Source organism: Andrena cerasifolii, chromosome 9 (genome assembly GCF_050908995.1).
Source record: "Andrena cerasifolii isolate SP2316 chromosome 9, iyAndCera1_principal, whole genome shotgun sequence".
Taxonomy (NCBI): Eukaryota; Metazoa; Arthropoda; class Insecta; order Hymenoptera; family Andrenidae; genus Andrena; species Andrena cerasifolii.
The window spans coordinates 14,662,327-14,681,790 of record NC_135126.1 but is presented as its reverse complement, the minus strand read 5'-3'; the positions used below and the strand labels follow the sequence as shown (position 1 = coordinate 14,681,790).

Here is a 19,464-nt window from a genome sequence, read left to right as displayed (position 1 = left end):
CTCTAGAGATTGTACTCACTAACTCAGAGATGGGCAAAATTTTTATTTAAATAAAATTTCGCCATGTGCCGAATAAAGTTAACTCGGGTTAACGAACGAATGACGAATAATTTATTTAACTTTTATTCATTATTCGAAATTTTATTTAAATAAAAATTTTGCCCATCTCTGCCACGAAGTATCAGTTGCTGTAAAATAAAATGATCTTGAACAGTGATAGGAAAAGATGCGCACGGGTCAAAAGCGACCCAGTCACTGGCCTGCTACTTGGGTGTCAGAAGCGTCGGGTTCCAAGGGTTAAAAAACTTCTAAGCTATTTTAAATTTAAAAGTTCGAGGTTGTTACAAAATTATTCCTAAGAGGGGAAGTACCAGAACCCGCGTTCAGAAGTCAATAATTCTTGGTTTTCAATGAGTTTTAACGGTGTTCTTGTGGATTCAGTTCGTGAAATGATTTCACTAGAGGAGTTCGTAATGAGATGTTTATTAAAATTGCTTTCGCCTCGAGATCTATTTCAACGGGTTCACTAATATCCTTACGCCACTGTCTTAATTGTTCGTGGGCGTTTACTTACTATATAGTATCACGATTACTGTAAACTATTTTGTACATACATCGTTTTTGAATGCCCGAAGCGATAACACAAACAGTGATACAATGAGACGGTGGTATAAGAAACGAAGGCAATGACGTTGAATTTTCCAACAATCCAAGAACGTGGTGGTAATTTGAACGAGAATCATGAAATGTAATTGCACTAACATTGTGTGGTCTTGCAATATATATATATTCGAAATCGTCGATTCTTTTGCGAGACATGAGAATATGGAAAGCAAATTAAATTGTATAAGGTACAGAATTTAAAAGAACAGCTTGTCTGTCTGGCTCTACGGTTTTATTTACGCTGTGCCTCCCTCCCTTTTCTTATTATAAATCTATCGATATCAGATCGTTCCTCTGCGCGAATAAAGATTTTCTGTGTCGTGTACGTTAGATATACTACTCTCCCTTTCGCAATTACCATTAGACATAATTACATACATACATGTGTCGTGCATTTACATTGCATTGCGAACATTCGATTTGCTTAAGCGAATGAAAGTGTAGAATTCTCCCACTTTCATTTACCCCGTCATATTCTCGCGTACGAACCTCGCAGTTCATCCGCAAAGCCAAGTTTAAAGAAAACACGAAATTTCGTTAGATGCATTGGAAAATTAAGACATTTCGTCTCGCGTAATCGAGTCACGAGATTAACAAGTTGATGTCGACACTTGCTTAAACAATTGGCACAAAATTCACACAAACCAAGTTTATAATTTACAAACCATTATTCCCTAACAAATTTCTAATTGCCAAATCATTATTCCCAGTGGTGAAATATAAATTGACGAAATCCGAGGATGCTGAGGACAGAATGTGAAACATTAACCATCGTCATTTAAGCTCATGGACACAATTCGTTCACTGTGTTATACACGAATGATTTAAAAAAATAATCTTATGAAATTTATTATTTCCCTCGACGTGCCACGTGATTACATTAAATGATACAAATGATAGGATACTCTGACAATGATTAATTTTTCATAAATACCTCGCGCCATTCATCGCCGCGAACTATACAGTTCGTAGCGGAAAATAAATATACTCGTGACGTGAATTTACAAAATTTATGTAAATCTCAACAGTAAACTTTCAGCTGTCGCGTCCATGTGACTTTTCAGCCCCTCGACGGTGCGTTATTCGCAAAATACAAGATTCTTAATCGCACTGCACTCTTGGCCTAACAATTCGCTCGTTTCGAGAAGGAAATACTGCTTTCTTCGATCTTCACGCCACAGGTGTTCACAATTATCCGCGAACATAATGAAAAGCAGAATTCCCGCAAAGAAACTATTACTTCGCCGCTTAGGCTGCTTAAGGGGAGGTTCTGGTCTAAATGTCGATTTTTCTTTTATTTCATTTTTCGAATGTTCAACCTTTTAGGAAAACGGGTTTGAAAGGATTTGTTGAAATTCGTAAAATTCCCGAAGTTATAGGCATTTGAGTCGCGGCAAATACATGGGTCACAACCGGCTACTCGGCGCTCACGTAAAACTTCAAATGCGTTTTTCTCGAAACAGTGTTCTCAAAACGGTGGGACCTGTATCTTCAAAAGTTATTATCCGATTCGACTGAAACTTTTTTTACTTTGAAGAATGTACTTCTGGCTAGGAGGGAAACTAGAAAAAAATACAAAAAATTGAAAATTTATAATTTTTAAAGGCGTTGAAAGGACGAAAAATACAGGGAAAAGTGATTTCAAACGTGAAGTGTCGTTATTTTCTAAAAAAAAATGTAATTTTTGTAATTTTTTTTAGTTCCCCCCCTAGAAAAAAGAATAATCTTCAAAATAAAAAAGGTTTCAGTCGAATCGGATAATAACTTTTAGAGATACAGGTCCCACCGATTTGGATCAATTTTTTGACGCCTTAACTTTAACGACTCCCCAGGGCTGTTTGCACTGATTAATTATAAAACAAAAAATATATTTCTATAACATAAGACATCCTTAATACAATGCAACAAGTCCCATTAAATTATATATAGTAGTTTTCCTTTAATTAATTCCTAAATATCACCTATTTTTTGGGGCTCTAGACCAGAACCTCCCCTTAAGATTCTAGTAACAGGAGTATTGTTACGACCTCGTGTTAGGGCTCTAAATTCTTTTGCAACGACGAACTATATCATATAGTACCATTCATGTTCCTTTTTTAAGGTGGCAGTTATAAACATTGCGGTATCGTTTCTGTTATCTTTCAGAAACACTTGCCCAACACGTGCAACTCATCACACAACACAAGCCACGATACGATTATAATTACAGTCCGCACCATTGGCGCGGATAAATAAATCCACGCGTATCTCGCTGATGTCGAACATCGTTATTTATATAAATCGTCGATTAAGACGCAATTTAATTGCAATTGCTAAGGGTGCGCGGACCGCGAAGCCTTAGCTCGGGTCGAAAGATTATTTAATTAATCGAGCAGTACGCTAAATAATTCAGGGACACTCGGTCGGTTCGTCGCTTCGACACCAGCTGACCAAGTATTCTAATTGTTCGAGTGATTAAAAGCTACTAAAAACTGTTCAACCACTGAAATAGTCAAGCTGCTCGAAGTATTCGAATATTCAACTGGACTCGAATACTCTTTACTAGCTTTGTTCATGCTTCAAAGACTTTATTTATGTACACAGTATAATTTTATTTAAGATTAAAATACGCGACGACATTTAACCCGAAAGTGTAAACTTAACACGTCCCATGGCATCCTGCTGTTTCAATTTTTTTTATCAATATTCCATTCACAATCTTCCCTGCCTTTAACGTCGAATGGGAGAATACACGTGGAACGTGTGAAAAAGAAAGAGGGGCACAAGGTACCGAGCCAATTTCTATTGTAGAACCATGTGTCGAAAAAGTGTTTCAAGGAATATCATAGGAAACTTAAAGTTCAGGGTAAAAGTCGTATATTCCACTCCGTCGTTATCTTGAATGTAATATAAGGTATTACATACACATGCAACATACATATAATACAACACGTTTCACACTCGAAATAACACTGTTTGAATACTGCTATATAACAAATGAATCACTCGTGTCCTTGCTGCGCGGCACAGTTTTCACGCCACATCTGCCCCCGCAAAGTGATTAAGACAGAATATCTCTGTAGAGCTTGTTTCGATGTTATCCTTCTTCTGAGCATTTTTGGCTACAGTTCGAGCGACCCGTCGAAGGCTACAGGATTAAACCGACGAGATATCTACAGGCCTCTACGCGACAGGAATACTGAAGAACAAGGGTGAGAACGTGAGGTAGCGAAAGAAGAAGAGTATTCTGTCAGACGACAAATATCAACTGGAAAAATTCCATCACGAAATCGTTATAAAAATTACTAGGAGCCATCTCACAGATGGACCTTTGTTTTACTTTGAAAATATTTATTCTCTTACTATAAGCACAGCTGTCTGCTATAGATATATTCTTATGCAGAAGTATTCTTTCGTTAGGTACTGAGCAATTTTGCGACTCGTGTCGATTACAGTAAGAAGTCGAGCAAAGTATCTGCGATACATTCGAGGCAGCCTTCGAATTTCTTGTCCTTTCGTCCGATACAAAGGATCCTGCGATTTTTATTAATTAAAGGGGAAATATTTTTTTACGCTTGTATCGACGAATATTATTACGTCATTAATTCGAATTTTGACAAAGTCCTTGTGATACTACGCAAGAATATTGTGGCCGCAGTTTTAGAATCATCCCCTGAGCCGCAGCACGTGCCGCGTCGAGAAAAGCATATTTTTTTAAATAATTCAAACGCTGGTAAGAAATAATTCGTCTTACTTAGGGGACAAATTTTTATCGCTCAATTGTTTGTTGCATGTCGTTTAAAAAGTTGGTCTCTCGTTGTGAATAACGAGCACAATCATTTTCTCATTATCTTTCTGCATTAAAAATTCCATCTAATATCGTTTGATCTTCTTATAATTTCTTGCGTATTAATTGTTGGCCAATAAATGGATGTAATTGATGCTGCTTGTATTTGAAAAGATTTAACGTATCGGAAATACTGATGTTTGTCTGCTGTTTGAAGCATTGCAATGAAATGCAGCGAGAAGTATTCAGGCAGATATAATGAATAAAGAACGAGAAGAGTAGCAGTGTTTGTTTTTATAAAATAGGTCTTTTGATTTATAATATATTCAGGTAATCGCATACAATAATTTATCTATCCTCCATGTACAATCGAATCTTTCATCGAATCGAATTGCGTTACATATATAGACAAAAGCAATGATCAATTGCATGTACATTCAAAAGTATTGAGATCTTGTGTAACAAGCGTTTCAAGTTCGAACAATGCTCTTACATTATACACAACTGTGAACGTGACTTTCCAACAAATCTGTTGCAAAGAAATTACAGGCTGTATGACGAAAGGGACGTAACAATTTTTATTACCACATTCTGGCGTAAGACATGTTATTAGGTAAGCTTGTCCAAATTTGTAAGATTATCACTTTGAAAGAGGAGGGCGCATTTTGCTGACCCTCGAATACTAAATTATCCATAAATAATAGTTCCCCATTTGCCCCCTACAGTTCTCTTTCCCGTTTCTCTTATCGTTGCTCGTAAAATAAATGAACAACGCGTCTGAAAATTCTGTAAACTATATGTAAGTATGTATATAAAATAATCTCTTTTTTAATACAAGATTTTTCCTTCTCTTTATGTGCATGTATACGTCTCATCTATATACTAAATATATTATGTATTGTTTTTACGAATGTGCATTTAGTGGCATAAATACTTTAAATTAAATATGATGCGGCAGAGTCGTTAGTTACGAAAACGTTAAGAGCCGTTCCCTATCAAGTAATTATGAAAATAAATTCATGTTTAGAGAGTGCTATGAATTGCCATAAATTGTAAACAGCAACTTCTTGTTAGACACAAAATTCATCTACATTTTAATGTTTTTGTTCCACTTTTCTGTGTCATGTGCACCAGAATTAGTAAACGTGTATAAAATAAAAGTACAAATAAATTAAATCTCAGTCGAAACGGTGTTCAACAGTTAACTACACACGATAAAAATTCCATCTACCTGCGCCCTCATAGTAAGTACCTTTGATATTTAAATTCCTACTTAAACAGCACTTATCCATCGGCGCGAAATAAATAAATATGATACAGTATTTACTTAACATCTTATTTGTACAAAGGGTACTAATTAGCAAAACTAAAAAGGCAATATCGTAAACATTGAAATATTACAATTATTTCAGCCCGTATAAAATAGAAATACTTTGAAACTTTTGTCGATGGTAGTCAGATACTTTTTCTTTAATACCATAGCAGCGATTCATCATTTGCTTTTCAAAGTAAGAATCTCCGAAATTTGGACGAAACTTAATTCCCCTGCTGGCTCAAATAATTCTCAAGTGTCCGTTTCAAGTGGCTCGCCGAGCCACGCGCCGTGGGGATTCCCCTTTACGCATCCAGCAAAATCAAGCAAGGGTAAACCATTTAATTACACAGAGGGACAGTCAGAACAATAGAGAATGCAATTAAATTAGATCCAAAAGGGGCGAACACTATTGCAGCAGTGTTTTCTACATTCACTTTAATACATACACCAGTTCGATAGTAATCGCAATAATCTTGCGACTAACATATCGAGCAATCTCGCGTTAAAAAATCCCGTCTCTATTTTATCATTTTGCCACTTCGATCCGAGACGAAATGAGTTCTCGGACGAAGAAACGAGAACGTGTATCTGATCGCAAGCAAATACATCGTTTGCATACAGGCGATAAATAATGATAATAAATAATGTCGAGAAGTTTGTTTAATTGCTATTAGAAAACTAAGTTAATTTCCATCAGGAAACGTTTCAGGCTGCTCAATGCGACGTTTGAATATCCACTACTCAAAGTGTGAAGCCACATTACCACGTGCACAGAGTGTTACAAAAAAAGTAACAGTAAAAATTCGTTAAAAAGAAATCTGCTATAAAATTCATCCGCAGCACAATATTCACGGCACAATTTTTGTACTTCCGTATATTCTACTTAATAGAAAAAATAAGGAGTGCAAAAAGAAATATACATATCTAGAAAATCGTCGACATTTTTAAGAAGAAAAAAATTCACAAGCTTTTGACCAATCAGATTGCACGAAGTTGCTCCTAAGCCCGCCCACTTTATCTCAAGTCAATTAAGCCGATCGCGCATGTGGGAACGTGGCTTAACGCATCAAAAGCATTGCACCTAGGAGACCGCAGTCGCCGCCTATCATTTGGCTGGAGTTTCAGCTTAAAAAAATACGATCGCCTAGCCGTGTTCCTCGACGTAGCAGTGCCGAAGCGCGTTACGAACATAATCACAGCACTCGCGAGGACGAAAGTGACGGTTAAAAAAAGCTTTGTACTAAATCTTTCGACGCTAAACCTTCGAAGAGAGAGGACCTTCCCGCGCGATCGAAAAGACCACGCCGTTCCATTTGTACTAGCAACGACCTCTAACGAGTCAGAAGTATTTATATGTATACACGTGTCGTGAATCGAGCGAACGATTTGTCGCTCGACACGTAATTCCCTACTAAACGAGATAGCTTCTCGATTCGATGGACCTGGATCGGACGCGTTCCACAGAAAAATTATAGTAGAATAGGAAAGATATCTGGTCGATCACTCCGAGAGAAAATAAATAGGGCACAATGATTACAAGCTAACGCGACAGAAAGACGTCTCACGATCAGACAGAATTGAACTAAGACGGAGTCGATGTTTCCCCTTCCCCATTGCACGCCATCTTACGGGAATCTCGTATCCGTGGAAGCATTAAATACGAAACATAAATTATAACCATGCCTATAGGAGTCGCATAATACATGCCTGTACAGTGTCTATTCGAATCTTTTTGCCTAGATTTCTCCTCTAAACATCCACGCTATTGACACCTAACGGCTCGTCCGTCAACCTAACCGGGAAATACCGTTAAATTATCGTATGGTCGTGCTGATAATGAAACTGTAACCCCATTACCTGCGTATGATTAGAACAGTTAAACAATCGTGATCCATCGTCGGCTATTTGACGAATTCTCGAACATTTCTTAGCAATCTTCTTGCCAACGCGTTAATTTATGTAATAATATATACAAGACATGGCGAAGTTCGTGGTATAATTGAAAAGAGTGTCAATCTTCGTTGTGGAGTAAGTCGAAAAGGTGTGATTAAAGCTTTCGCATCGGAGTCACTGACTGATGTGTCTGCAGTAAACTCTCGCTACGTTCAACGCATAACGCCAACGATTCCGAGCGCGAGAGAGAGAGGGCGTAGTGAGTGGCAAGTGGTGAGGATAACGATGCGCGTTCAACGCATAGTTGAAACGCGCTCATAGCGAGTGTTTATGTAATGATTTGTTCTACGAATTCGTGTTATACTTAGGGAAATAGTTGAACATGTTTTTGCGCATTAAAATCTCGCATTGCCAACTGCATAAATGGTAAACTGATTCTTTAAGTTGAACTAATGTAATTTTATAATGTGTTAACGAGGGGAGCATGCTCGTTAACGTGTTAAATCAGTTTGATAACTGATATTATAATATGAAATTAAAGAATCACCGAGGTATTTTTATCAAACGCGTGTTCCCAGAAATTTGCAATTATGATCTTTCCAAAGAGAAAACCTCGGGCGCAAAAATATACACACATATGTTCCACCGTTTCGACTTGTTTTCGAATGAGCACTTTCCCTTTCAATTTTACTCCGAAAGACTCGAATCCCTCTCACTTATTACAAGTAAAAATATCGAACGTCCATGAAGAAATTGTATTGAGGAAATTTGGAATTTTTGAACACATTGCGCGGAGAAAATTTATAAATTTCCGAAGCTTAGAACCACTGAAATGTAAGATCGCTATAGGCAAATCTAAAGGCCGAAGCTTCATTTTTCGCGCCATGAGCGAACACAGTAGCTACCGGTACGTCAAACGAGCTGAAAGCTTCGAACGGGACCACGAAACTGGGGTACGAAAATGAAAAAATTCTCTAGTATATCGAAGCGAGATCCTGAATCAATATAACGCGATCTCGTTCGTGCTCGAGTTCCTGCTCACAATACAATGCAAGGAAACTCTCGGTTCGTCATGCATATTAACAATATACACAACACACATCCAATTACCATACGCATTACGAATTCATACGATCAAGGGTTACGATAAATCCGCCAAGTGAATTATTTGCTTTCCCGTGTGAGTTGCGATCACAAATTAACTAAAATCCTTTGGATTTAAAACAATATTCCTCTCCCCAAGGCGCTCATAAACGCCATGCTTCGTGGTACTTCAGTGTTAATTTACGGATAAATAAATTACCCGCGCTTACTGGCAGATTAATAATTTACAAAGAAACAGATACGCGTCGTATCTTTTTCATCAAACGTGCCATTATCGGTACTTCGTACTAACGAGTTTCGTCGGCGTGAAGAAAGGAGCTACGAAACCTACTGTGACCAATTTTCGGTCAACGACAATCGAGAGAACAAGTTCCAACATTCACGAAGACGAAGCACACCGCTGCCACGTTTCACCGGAGTAACAGGACTTATCGGTTAACATTAAGCGTCGCGTTAGATGTGACTAACGAGGCTCAATTGCTATCTCCTGCCCCGTTCGTTATGCGCGCAGAGAAGCGGAGACGAGGGTAGCTTCGGTGGAATTTTCTAAATCGATTGGAATTTTACAGATGGCTTTCATGGAAAGCATGCGTCTCGATGGTGTACAAAAGATAGGCGAATGAACTGGATATCGGGCACACTTCGTACGGCAGAGGTTTGAACGTGATTTTCTTTGTGCAACTGAAACGTAATCTTCGTGTGAACGAAGGGCGGCTAGAAATAGGTCTGCCGATACACCGATTATTCGCCAAGTGAACTCGTGAATGAACCTCGTCGCTTCCCGTTCAGACGACTCGATTACAATGGTAGAAGGTAGAACACTTTTCGTATTCGCCATACGGACCGACAGCGCATAGTGGATTCGATTTGCCCGACGACACGAGGCAGCCGAAACAGAAATTGCCATTGCGAAATCGTTGGAGCCACAGACAGAGATTCCGATAGAAGTTTCCTGTCGAAAAGTTCTACTTGATTTCCCCCCCTTGTTATTCCCTCCTTTTCATTCGTTTCATGCAACAGTGCAGCCTTGCCCTTTGTTACTTTAAAACATCCCCCCCAAGTGTCTCGAGGTGTCTTCTTACCGAGCAACATTCTCTTTAGTAAAATCAATTTAGTGCTACGATCATTCTATTCGGTATTGTTCATGGGTTTACGAAAATATTCTCGAGAATACCAAATTCGGTGCGCGCTAAGCTTCGGACACTCGTCGCTCGGATAAATCAGGGGCGGTCGTGTACCCCCTTGAAATGATTGTACGTTCCCAAGACATTTTTTGCTTTCGGTAACAGATTCGGATACGGAGGTTCTCGCGTTTGTGCTGCTACTAATCCGCCCCCGTAACCTGCATCAGGAGTATGTAAAGGGTAAGGCTGGCCCTAGGCACATCCATGCAATCCTCTACTCATCTGCGTTTTTTTTTCTTCGACCTGTTGCCCTTCTTGGACGTGGCGCAGACCGAGGAGGTCGAGCCGTTGGCGGAGTTTCTGTCGACCGTCTCTCGACTCGCACAATCTCCCTCTGGGCTCGTGAACACATTAGCGTTCAGCTCGTCCGAGGAGCTGGAACGTTCAGGCACGATCTCATGTTCCGAATCGCTTCTTTTCTCTGGCTCGGAATCCTTCTCGGGTTCCGAGGAATCTTCCTTCGTGAACGCTGGATCCACGAAAAGCTGGCCACCCTCTTTGCCATAATCGTCCGGTGCTTCGGGCTTCGGAGCTTTCTCGGATCTTTTCTCGTCTAAAGAGTGTACAGCGGTCGAGCTCGGAAGATTCAGAAGCTTGCATTCGTCTGTGAGCCCAGAAGGTAAGTTGTCGGAGCTTTTGAAGTCAGCTTCCGACGAGTCGGACAGAATAGTCAGCTTCCCCCGGACCTTTTCTGCGACAGATTGCAAGGATTCGTCTTGTGCTTCCGACTGTGAGGTAGCAGTTTTCTTCTTTACAATCGAGCTCCAAGATCCTTCTGGCGCCTTAGTGGCAGAATCTTCTGCTATTGCTTCGATGGCAGCCTCTTGTAGATCGTCGGTCATTCCTGAGGCTCCGGGCGAAGGCTCAACGTGTCTTCGACGAAGTTTCCTTTCGCCGATTGTTAATTCCTCCATGATTGCATCGTACTCGGCTTCCTTCTTCGATTCCTGCTCCGTAGAGGAAGCGTTCTTCTTCCTGACGATCGAGCTCCAAGATGTTTCCGCTATCTGAGGAAGAGACTCTCTGGAGTCTGATTCGCCGACAGCCTCTCGAAGCTTGTCCATCATTGCCGAAGATCTAAGCGAGAACTCAGCCTGCTTTCGACGCGGCTTCCTCTCTTCAACAACGGTACTTGATTCCTCAGCATTTGGATCGGCATCAGGCTCCAGCTGCCCCTCCTGTTCCACGAGAGAACTGTTCTTCTTCTTAACTACCGCGCTCCAAGAAACCTCCGCTGCCTGGACAGAAAGATCCTCCAAATCCAACTCAGCAACGGCTTCTCGAAGCTTGTCAATCACCTGCGAACTCTTCCCATCCGAATTCTTCTTCGACGAATCGTGTACCTTCTTCTTCCCAGCGTCCGGTCTTTCCAAAGCAGAGGTGCATTCAGCGACTTGCGCCAAATCAGTGGTTTCTTCGATCTCGACAAGTTTATCGTCCTCCTTCCGCGTTTCAGACTCCAACGAGGAAATACTGTTTCTCTTCCTCACGATAGCACTCCAGGAGATCTCCGGTTCTTGCGAACCCCACTCCTTGCCAGCTTCTTCGGCAACCGTCGACGACTCTGCAGAAATCTCTGACAGCTGCGCGATACTTTCCGCGCAGGACTTTTTGTTCTTCCGAGACTTTTTGGGGCGCGTCCCGCAGACCTCGGGCCCGGACAGAATTTTGCACTCCGGGGCGGTTGTCGTGTCGGCTAAGACGTCCATCTCGGCTTTCTGCATCGCGTCGATATCGATGATCTCGATCCCCGCTTGCGATCGTTTGGGAGCAACGTTGGAGGGAGAGGTTTTAGCTGGTCGCGTTTTAATCTTTCTTAGAGGGCTTGGATTCTCGCTGCTCGTTGCATCCTTCGCGCTAGCACACTCTTCAGGCTCCTCCTTCTTCTCCGCGTGCTTGCCCCTCCAGTTTTCAACGGGCTTGAAGATCACGGTCACATCTGCCGCGGATGTGTCGCTCTCGATCACCACGATGTCCTTGGTTTTTTTCGCACTCTTCGATTTCATCGCCTGCTCCGCCGAACCCTCCTGACACCTCCTCGCCTCTCTTTCACGATCATCTTTAGCTGCATCAGAGGCACTGCAGACATCGGAATGCTGCACGTGCTCTAAATCGTCGTCGGAGTACCCGCGTTTGCTGCTCGCAGCGGTTGAATCGCAATCGCTGCCTTTTTCGGTCTCGAACTCTGAATCCTCTTTGCATTTCTTGTCAGGCATTTCGACAAGCTCCGACGTATGTATGTACTCCAGATCGTCGTCCGATATCGTATTTTTGCTGTTCTTTCGTTGCATAATGGACGAGGGGTATGCGCATTTATCGGCGTCGATGCATTCAGACTCATGCAGCTGACTAATTTCCGAACTTTGGATATGCTCGATGTCCTCGTCGGATTGAGCCAAGGTGGTGTCTTTATTGCAGCAAGTGCTTTCGACCATGTGATACTCGCTCGAGCTGAAATCGTCGGCCGACTCCGATGGCGGTGATTTGTACATATCAAATTCATTAACGCTCGCGTCTACCAGATGCTCGAGTTCCTCCTTTTCACCAGTATCCTTAATACAGCCCACGTCTACAACTGGCTCCACCCGTTTCCCCGAACTGTTACCACCTGCGTCAGCCGCAGATTTCGCTTCCTTGCACTCCTGGACCGTGGAAGACTTTGATTTCCCTCTAGACTTTCCCGCTGCATCTTCCTTCCCAGATTCTCCAGGTTTGCTCTCAGTACTCCTGCTCTTCGCATCCCCTTTATCGCTTCCCTTCTTCCTGCCACAATTACTCTTGACATCCTCGCAAGTGGTGTCTTCGATAACAACGCTGTCCTCCTCCTCTTTGAGAATATACTTTTTTACAGACGTCCTAGGCTCGACTCGCCTCCCAGCGGCCGCACCAGATCCATTCCTACCGGGTTTCTTTACAGGTCTCTCCGGTTCGATAGGTTTCTTACCGCTCTCCGCCTTGCAGTGCGTTGAACCGCTTCTTCGCCCGTGCGCCGTCTTGTTCTCCATCAGCACGACGCTGTCTTCGTCGCAATTCACTACGTACTGCGCCTCGGACACATTCCTCTCGTGCGTACCTCTGTTCTCCCTCTTGCCAGGTCTCTTGCCCCAGACTGTCTCCTTTGCCTGTGTCATGGGGCTGCTCGGTATCTCGCCCTGCTCCGCGCAGAGGCTCAGGCTGGTGGGCACGTCGCGGAACGCCTCCTCCTTCCCGAAGTCGATGGACGTGTTCCCAGGGTGGGCGACGGGCGCGATCTCCACGCAGAGCGCCCTCCTCTCCTTCACCTCGCGGATGTTCTCGTCGGGCACGCTGTCGATCGCCGGCTCGCTGGCCGAACGCATCTCCGCGCAGATCGCTGTCAGATCGCGCAGCGACTGGCTCTCGGGCTCTAAGTCGCCGAGGGAAGCAGGACCTTCTTCGGCGCATATGCTCCTAGGTGGCTCTGGCACGTGGCTCTCCTCCGCGCTATCGAACTCCTGACTGGAGTTAACGTCCTCCTCATCCGCCGACACGGTAATCACGGTGCCCAGAGGGTTGACGACTTTTGTTACCGGCTGACCCACCCTCTCAAATACCGATCGCCTCCCTAGTAACAGAAAAAGCCGTTGGCAGGTATCAATATTGAGTCACAAATATCTCCCTTGTCTAGGTCATTGTGAGATACAACGTTGCGAGTGCAACGTCCCCGCGGAGCTTGACGCGGCTGATCTTTTTAAATACAGTAGCGTAACGTGGCGCCGTCGTCGGGGTACATAGAATCATGGCAACGTGAAGATTATATACGGTTTCTCTCATCATCTCTCTCTCTCTCTCTTTCTCTCTCTCTTTCTCTCGGAGGAGGGTGTGTAAAAAGAATTATATCGTGATGGCTGAACTTATGACTGAGTTTTCACACTGCACACCACAAGGACACAAACTTCATCGCTAAATGGTACAGTGAAGAAGGGAACAGATTCAGATAATGACTTGGCATGTTCGAAACTGTCCGTCGAAATTTCGAATGAAAAAGAGATATTCTCACACTACGGGGTTAGTGAGACTGTGTCCGCAGCCTTTAAAGTGTCCGCCTCGACTTAAGGGGCACGGTGATGAAATGTACGTATGTATCGCTGTTAGCTATAATTAGGGTAAATACAGATATATATGATATATCATTAAGGGGGTGAGGGAGGAAACTGAGATACCTGCCTCTGGCCAGTTCTGTATCCACGCAAACTTACAATCTAGCGATCATCCGTCACCAAATGCAGCAAGCACGGAAGCACCGTGTCGCGTCTTTAGACACGCGCTTCCAACGATTAATCTAATATAATGCCGGCGAATTCGAATTACTACGAAGCTTCATCTGAGAGTCATCGTTTCTTTCCTCAAGCGAGAGTAAAAGAAAACGCGTCTCGAATATTACGATTGGCCGTTATCGAGCAATTAATTAAATACAGAGGGTAATAATTTGAGCATGCCCAGTTAGACTCGATTCTACTGCATTTAGCAGGAGGATCTTTCGATTGTAAGACTCTTTAAACTCGAGAGTGTATTAAGCATAAGCATTTCGATAATTCGAATTGTACAAAGTGTTCTCGTAATCGGTACCAATCGCATTAACGTGTAAGATATTTGCGGAAATATCGAGAAATGGGATATGTCAGGATTCACATTTTTCTATTTCAAAGCAAAGCACCACACGTTCCATCGAATGATTACGTACCTGGTGCACGATGAGGTGCCATAGACGTCTCCAGCATAGCATCGGCCAGGTCCTCTCTCAGCTGATTCTCGCCACTGCCAACGCCCGTGTTTTCGCTATCTAAGGAGTCGCCGTACGCCTCCATGAATTTTGGTGATTGCTCGTAACTGCCTGAAAATGTGCCGGGAGCATCAGATGCATTAACTTAGATAATCACTTTACCAGACGCTAGCGATTTACATTGGTAATTAATATAGTTCTCTAATTGTACGAGGCATAAGCTATAAATTGACAAACATACAGGGTTATCCAATTAACTCGGAACGCACGCGCGAGAACAGATGAATTGACCAAGTAGTCAGTCTGTTCTAAAGAAGAAATTGGATTTCGGATGTACCAACGCCTTGCTCAGGGTTTTTGCGTCGTTTCCCCTGAGCCTGAGGACAAGGGGTTCTCGCGCGCGCGTTCTGAGTGGAGTGGATAACCCTGTATATAACTTACATAAGTTATAAACTCAGTAAAGTTATAAACTTACTTCCTGATCCATCGATCACCACAGGTACCAACGATCTGGACGCAGCATGTGGCATATTAACAGGATTTGATCTCGCTAGACGAGACCCACCAGTTACGCCTATTTCAACCGCCTCAGCTTCCACCAGATTCACGGGGGCCCTACCGTTAATCAACTTCTGTTAGTACAAAATAATGGAGATTACCGTAAGGTGCAATATTTTATAAGAACTGACCCACTGGTCGCGTTGTAGGTCTTGAAGACGAACTGAGGGCCCATCCAAAGTCGCCTATGCGGACCAGCGTGCGTTACGATTTCTACTTGACTTAACCAACGATCCTCCGCTAAATCAACGTCTTGAATATCTTTCGGTATAGTGATGACGCTCGATAGAGGGCTGGATGTTGGTAAAGGTGGCACGATCTCCAACGAATTTGGAGATCGTAAGAGTGGCCATTGGCCTTTGGCTTCGACATCTAACTCTATCATCGTATCATCGCACACCTTTTCTTTTGGTACACCTGAAACGTATTATTAAAGAATGGAGCTCGAAAGATATATTCGTATGGAGGTTTCCAATGGTTTCAAATTAATATTTTATTCACCTGCAGCTGGCTTTGGTTCTAAATCATACTGTATCATGTTGCCGTGACACGCCATGATAAACAAGGAATCGACTGCCCTCTTCATCACTTTGGCAGTAGATTCTCTTTGTGCATACATCCAAGCCCTCGGCGGTGCAAAACAAGCGCATATTTTCAACGGCAAAGTCCCACTGTCGTCGGAGTGCAATCGTTGTCTCTGTTGCGGCCTACTGCGCGACGCAAGAAGTGAATGTTTATGTTGAGAAAAAACGACAATTAACATGCACATTGCGTAGGCAATTACCTCTGTTGAGCTTGACTGTTCACGTGATTCAACGTAGACGGTTGTCGTATCTGTGCCAGAGGATGCAATACAGTCGGATGAGGGTACGGAGGAAGTCTTGGATTAGAATACGGGTACACTGACAAAGGCAGCTCCGTGTGAGAAACAGGAGAATGGGACCTGGTGCCGTCGTCCATTAAACCCGCGCTTCTATGAAATCTTGAGAGTCTATTTACAACGTGAGGTGTGGAATGAGTTCGTACCCCTACCGGCCCACCGTACGGTGCAACCGGAAACACGTGAGTAGTGCCCCGTACAGTTGAAATTGCCGCCCAACGGGTATCGCTCGAAAATACCATATCCTATCATGGAAGAAAACGGCGTATGAGTAAGAAATCCTCAGATTTAAACGTTACGAACGTTTAATGATCGATTTAGATACCTGCACTTTCGCAGTGGTATCTCCGCGATGTAAAATATACAAATGGTGTACTGCTGCCAAAGTGGGGCCACCTGGATGAGGCTGGATTCTAAACACGTGAAAATCATGCCCCCTTTTGTCAGCGGTCATTAGCAATGCGCCGCTCAAATCAAAAGTCATGGCAACGATTGCATCGCTATGGGCAGTAAAATGAGCAATTACAGTCTCTATATTCGCGTCATCTAATTCTTTCTCCCCTTTCGCAGCTTGGAGGTCTAATATCGTGACGACGCCTGGTTGGGTCATGTCGCCAGTGTTGTTGACAACCACTGGCGATACCAAATTGCCAGTTAAACTCGAAGCGACGGTCTCTCCCAGGCCACGTAATCCTTTCCCTAATGATTTTGCCGCGTAAAGAACGGTCGCGGTGTAACTTTGGACACCCTCGCTTTCGCAACCTCCGCTGCTTCTTTTCGCTGGTAATAATTTCTTTTCGCTGGAAATCATTGGAAATATTTCATTACTGTAGGATATCCGTAATTCGTCTTCTTCCGAGAATTCATCAAGTTAGATTAGAGAGAAGGTTTTCACCTGTAAGCGAGCCATCTTGTTCCTAATGCAATCGGATTCGGATTTGGACCAGGACTGGTGTAGCAAGTAGTGACTGTCATCATGTCTTCTAATGTTCGGGCATCGAACACCGCGATCTTTTCTAAAAACGTTACTACTATGGATCGCTTGTTCGCCAAAATGTCGCAAACAGGATTTTTGAATTTTATGCTTTTAGCTTGCTCCTCAGTTTTCAGCGAAATGAAACTGATGTTGCAAAACTGTGGTCCAGGTCCAGCTGAATCACATATCGCCACCATTGGCCGTTTCGACTCAAACAGATCGACGTGCTCATCGTCAGTCTTTGGGTTTGGTAAAATTCTGAGAGTGCGAACGACTCCTTGTCGCCACGATAAAACTTCGGTCGCTTCTCCTGTTGCTGCTATCAGCCATACCTATAGAACGTAAGATTTATTACGCTTCGTTTTTATCGAAATGTTGCTCACGCACGCTAAACTACAGCAAAAGAACTTGATAGTACAATATTATCTTATACGTAATTACCAGCGGAACTTTGTCGAGGAATATTTCGAAACGTGGACATTCAAATTTTTTTAAAAGAAACAAATTCATAATGCTACATTATTATTTTCGGAAGCTGTATATATAATTTGATTTTACTAACGAACGTGTTTATTTACACATTATATTTTCTAGATACGGTCAGATTTATCCGCACACAAGCAGAGAAGCGGTATTAATAACTACGAAAGTCCTTCATTATTTTCTGCTACAATTAGAATCTTAAATTCAATTATCCACATAGTAATTAATTCCATTTACATGTATCTGAGTTTGGTCTTATTGCAATAGTACACGCAAGGTATTATTAACACCAGTAATGTTTTCAAATTATGCTAATGTAACTGTTTAAAAGCAAATCAAACACAAAGAGTGCCAACCTGAACTCCAGTTGTGTAGCCAAGCACCAGTAGTAAAGGCGGTGTATTGGAACCTTCATTGTAGTCTGGATATAAGGCAGGGTCATTAATGTCTGCATACTCGAACCGTGCCCATGATATAGACTCTTTGTTATCAGAATTTGGTGTGGCAGCATAAGCCTATAAATGAACAAAATAGTATGTAAGTTATTAAAACATTGCCAAGTGGTTCGTGCTTTGATTTACCAACCTGTGGAACAATATCATTAATAATGCCTGCAACACTATTTATGATCGATCGGTCGACTACAGGCTGAGGTGATACAACTTGAGCTTCTTTCTGCACACCACGTCTTGGAGAGTCTGCAGACATTTTTTCTTCCGCAACTGAATGTTTTTACCTACAAATGAACATTACATGAAGCAGAATAATTTTATTGCATAACGCTCGCTACATTTCCAGTTCTCATAAAGAACGCTTGCAACTAAATAATGCTGGCATATCCTGTCTTCAACTTTTCATTCAACAGTGTTAATGTTAATGAGAAAATAATTATGTAACAACCGTATTGTCACTAATAACAATTAACAATTAATTCCTAACTCCTTAGACTTTTCTCAGAAAAATTTAACTTACATTTTACATAATATTGACAATGATAGGAGCAATAAAGAATATCGACGGTGATAAAGACCAATAAAGATTAACAATAACGAAAATGAAGTTAATTAAAAAATTGGTAATTGCCTGGATCTTGGAAAAGTACGTTAATCAGCAGAAGTTTGAAAGAATAAAGCGACATATAATCCGCGTAAAAGAATACGCGTTAAAAATTTATTTTTTCGTATTAAGATTAAATGTTCACGATATACATACTTCTATTAATACCAATACGACACATAACGAAGAAAAATCGGACGACACGGTGATTAATGATTAACAGAGGGGCAGAGTGGCTGCAACAGCATTGTCGCTCGCGAATAACGCGGAACGTTATCTGTGCATCGGATAATGCGTAAAGCAGTAACAGGAAAGTAGTGGGAGAATCTATTTTGCCTGTTAAAGAATATTACACAATCAAAGTACAGCTGTCCGTCGCTCGTACGCTCAGGGACGATTTATAAAAACGGAAACGCAGATATCAAAACGACGACGAAGCGAGTATGTCCAGCTAATTGACGTTCGATGAACGAATCGTATCAGGTTTCAGGCGGAAAATCAACTCGGTCTTGTGGCTAGGGAACAGCGACCCTGACATTTCGTCGAACAAAGGGGTAGGAGGCAGTTTTGCCAGGAACAAAGCTATCGCTACTCGCGTCGTCGTCGTCTTAACGTAACGCGGATAGCTGATTACCGTTCGATCGTTCTCGAATTAACGTAAAACAGAATCGTCGATTTACCTCGCCATAAAATTGTATTTTCATACTGGGAAACTCGCCATCTCCGGGACGACCTTCTACTGCGTCATTCTGCGAGTGACTGACACACAACACACAACCAGAAAACGATAGTGATGTCACCCCGCCCGCGAAACGTCAATCTTTTTGTTCGAAATACGAAGCGCG

At 42.4% G+C, this 19,464-nt stretch overlaps 1 protein-coding gene across 2 annotated transcripts; it reads right to left on the bottom strand.

Annotated features, from left to right (window-relative positions):
• Positions 1-3,528: 3,528 nt before the first annotated feature.
• LOC143373446 (uncharacterized) lies at positions 3,529-19,435 on the bottom strand. 2 transcript variants are annotated; one of them, XM_076820722.1, is made up of 11 exons: positions 19,300-19,435; positions 18,149-18,299; positions 17,920-18,078; positions 17,000-17,412; positions 16,430-16,904; positions 16,009-16,349; positions 15,726-15,934; positions 15,356-15,641; positions 15,142-15,281; positions 14,628-14,777; positions 3,529-13,508 (listed from the first exon to the last, which is right to left on the bottom strand). In XM_076820722.1, the coding sequence occupies exons 2-11, from the start codon at positions 18,269-18,271 to the stop codon at positions 10,144-10,146; spliced, it is 5,661 nt and encodes a 1,886-aa protein (XP_076676837.1). In that variant the 5' UTR covers positions 18,272-18,299; positions 19,300-19,435; the 3' UTR covers positions 3,529-10,143. The 2 variants fall into 2 exon arrangements, with proteins under 2 accessions (XP_076676837.1, XP_076676838.1); XM_076820723.1 differs by having other exon boundaries at positions 15,726-15,931.
• Positions 19,436-19,464: the final 29 nt, after the last annotated feature.

Excerpts from the sequence above, each read along its gene's own strand:
- LOC143373446 (XM_076820722.1), bottom strand. The coding sequence starts at position 18,271 with ATGTCTGCAGACTCTCCAAGACGTGGTGTGCAGAAAGAAGCTCAAGTT. Across the intron at positions 16,350-16,429 it reads ATACCACTGCGAAAGTGCAG|GATATGGTATTTTCGAGCGA; the intron begins GTATCTAAATCG and ends CTTCCATGATAG. Across the intron at positions 15,935-16,008 it reads AACAGTCAAGCTCAACAGAG|TAGGCCGCAACAGAGACAAC; the intron begins GTAATTGCCTAC and ends TGCGTCGCGCAG.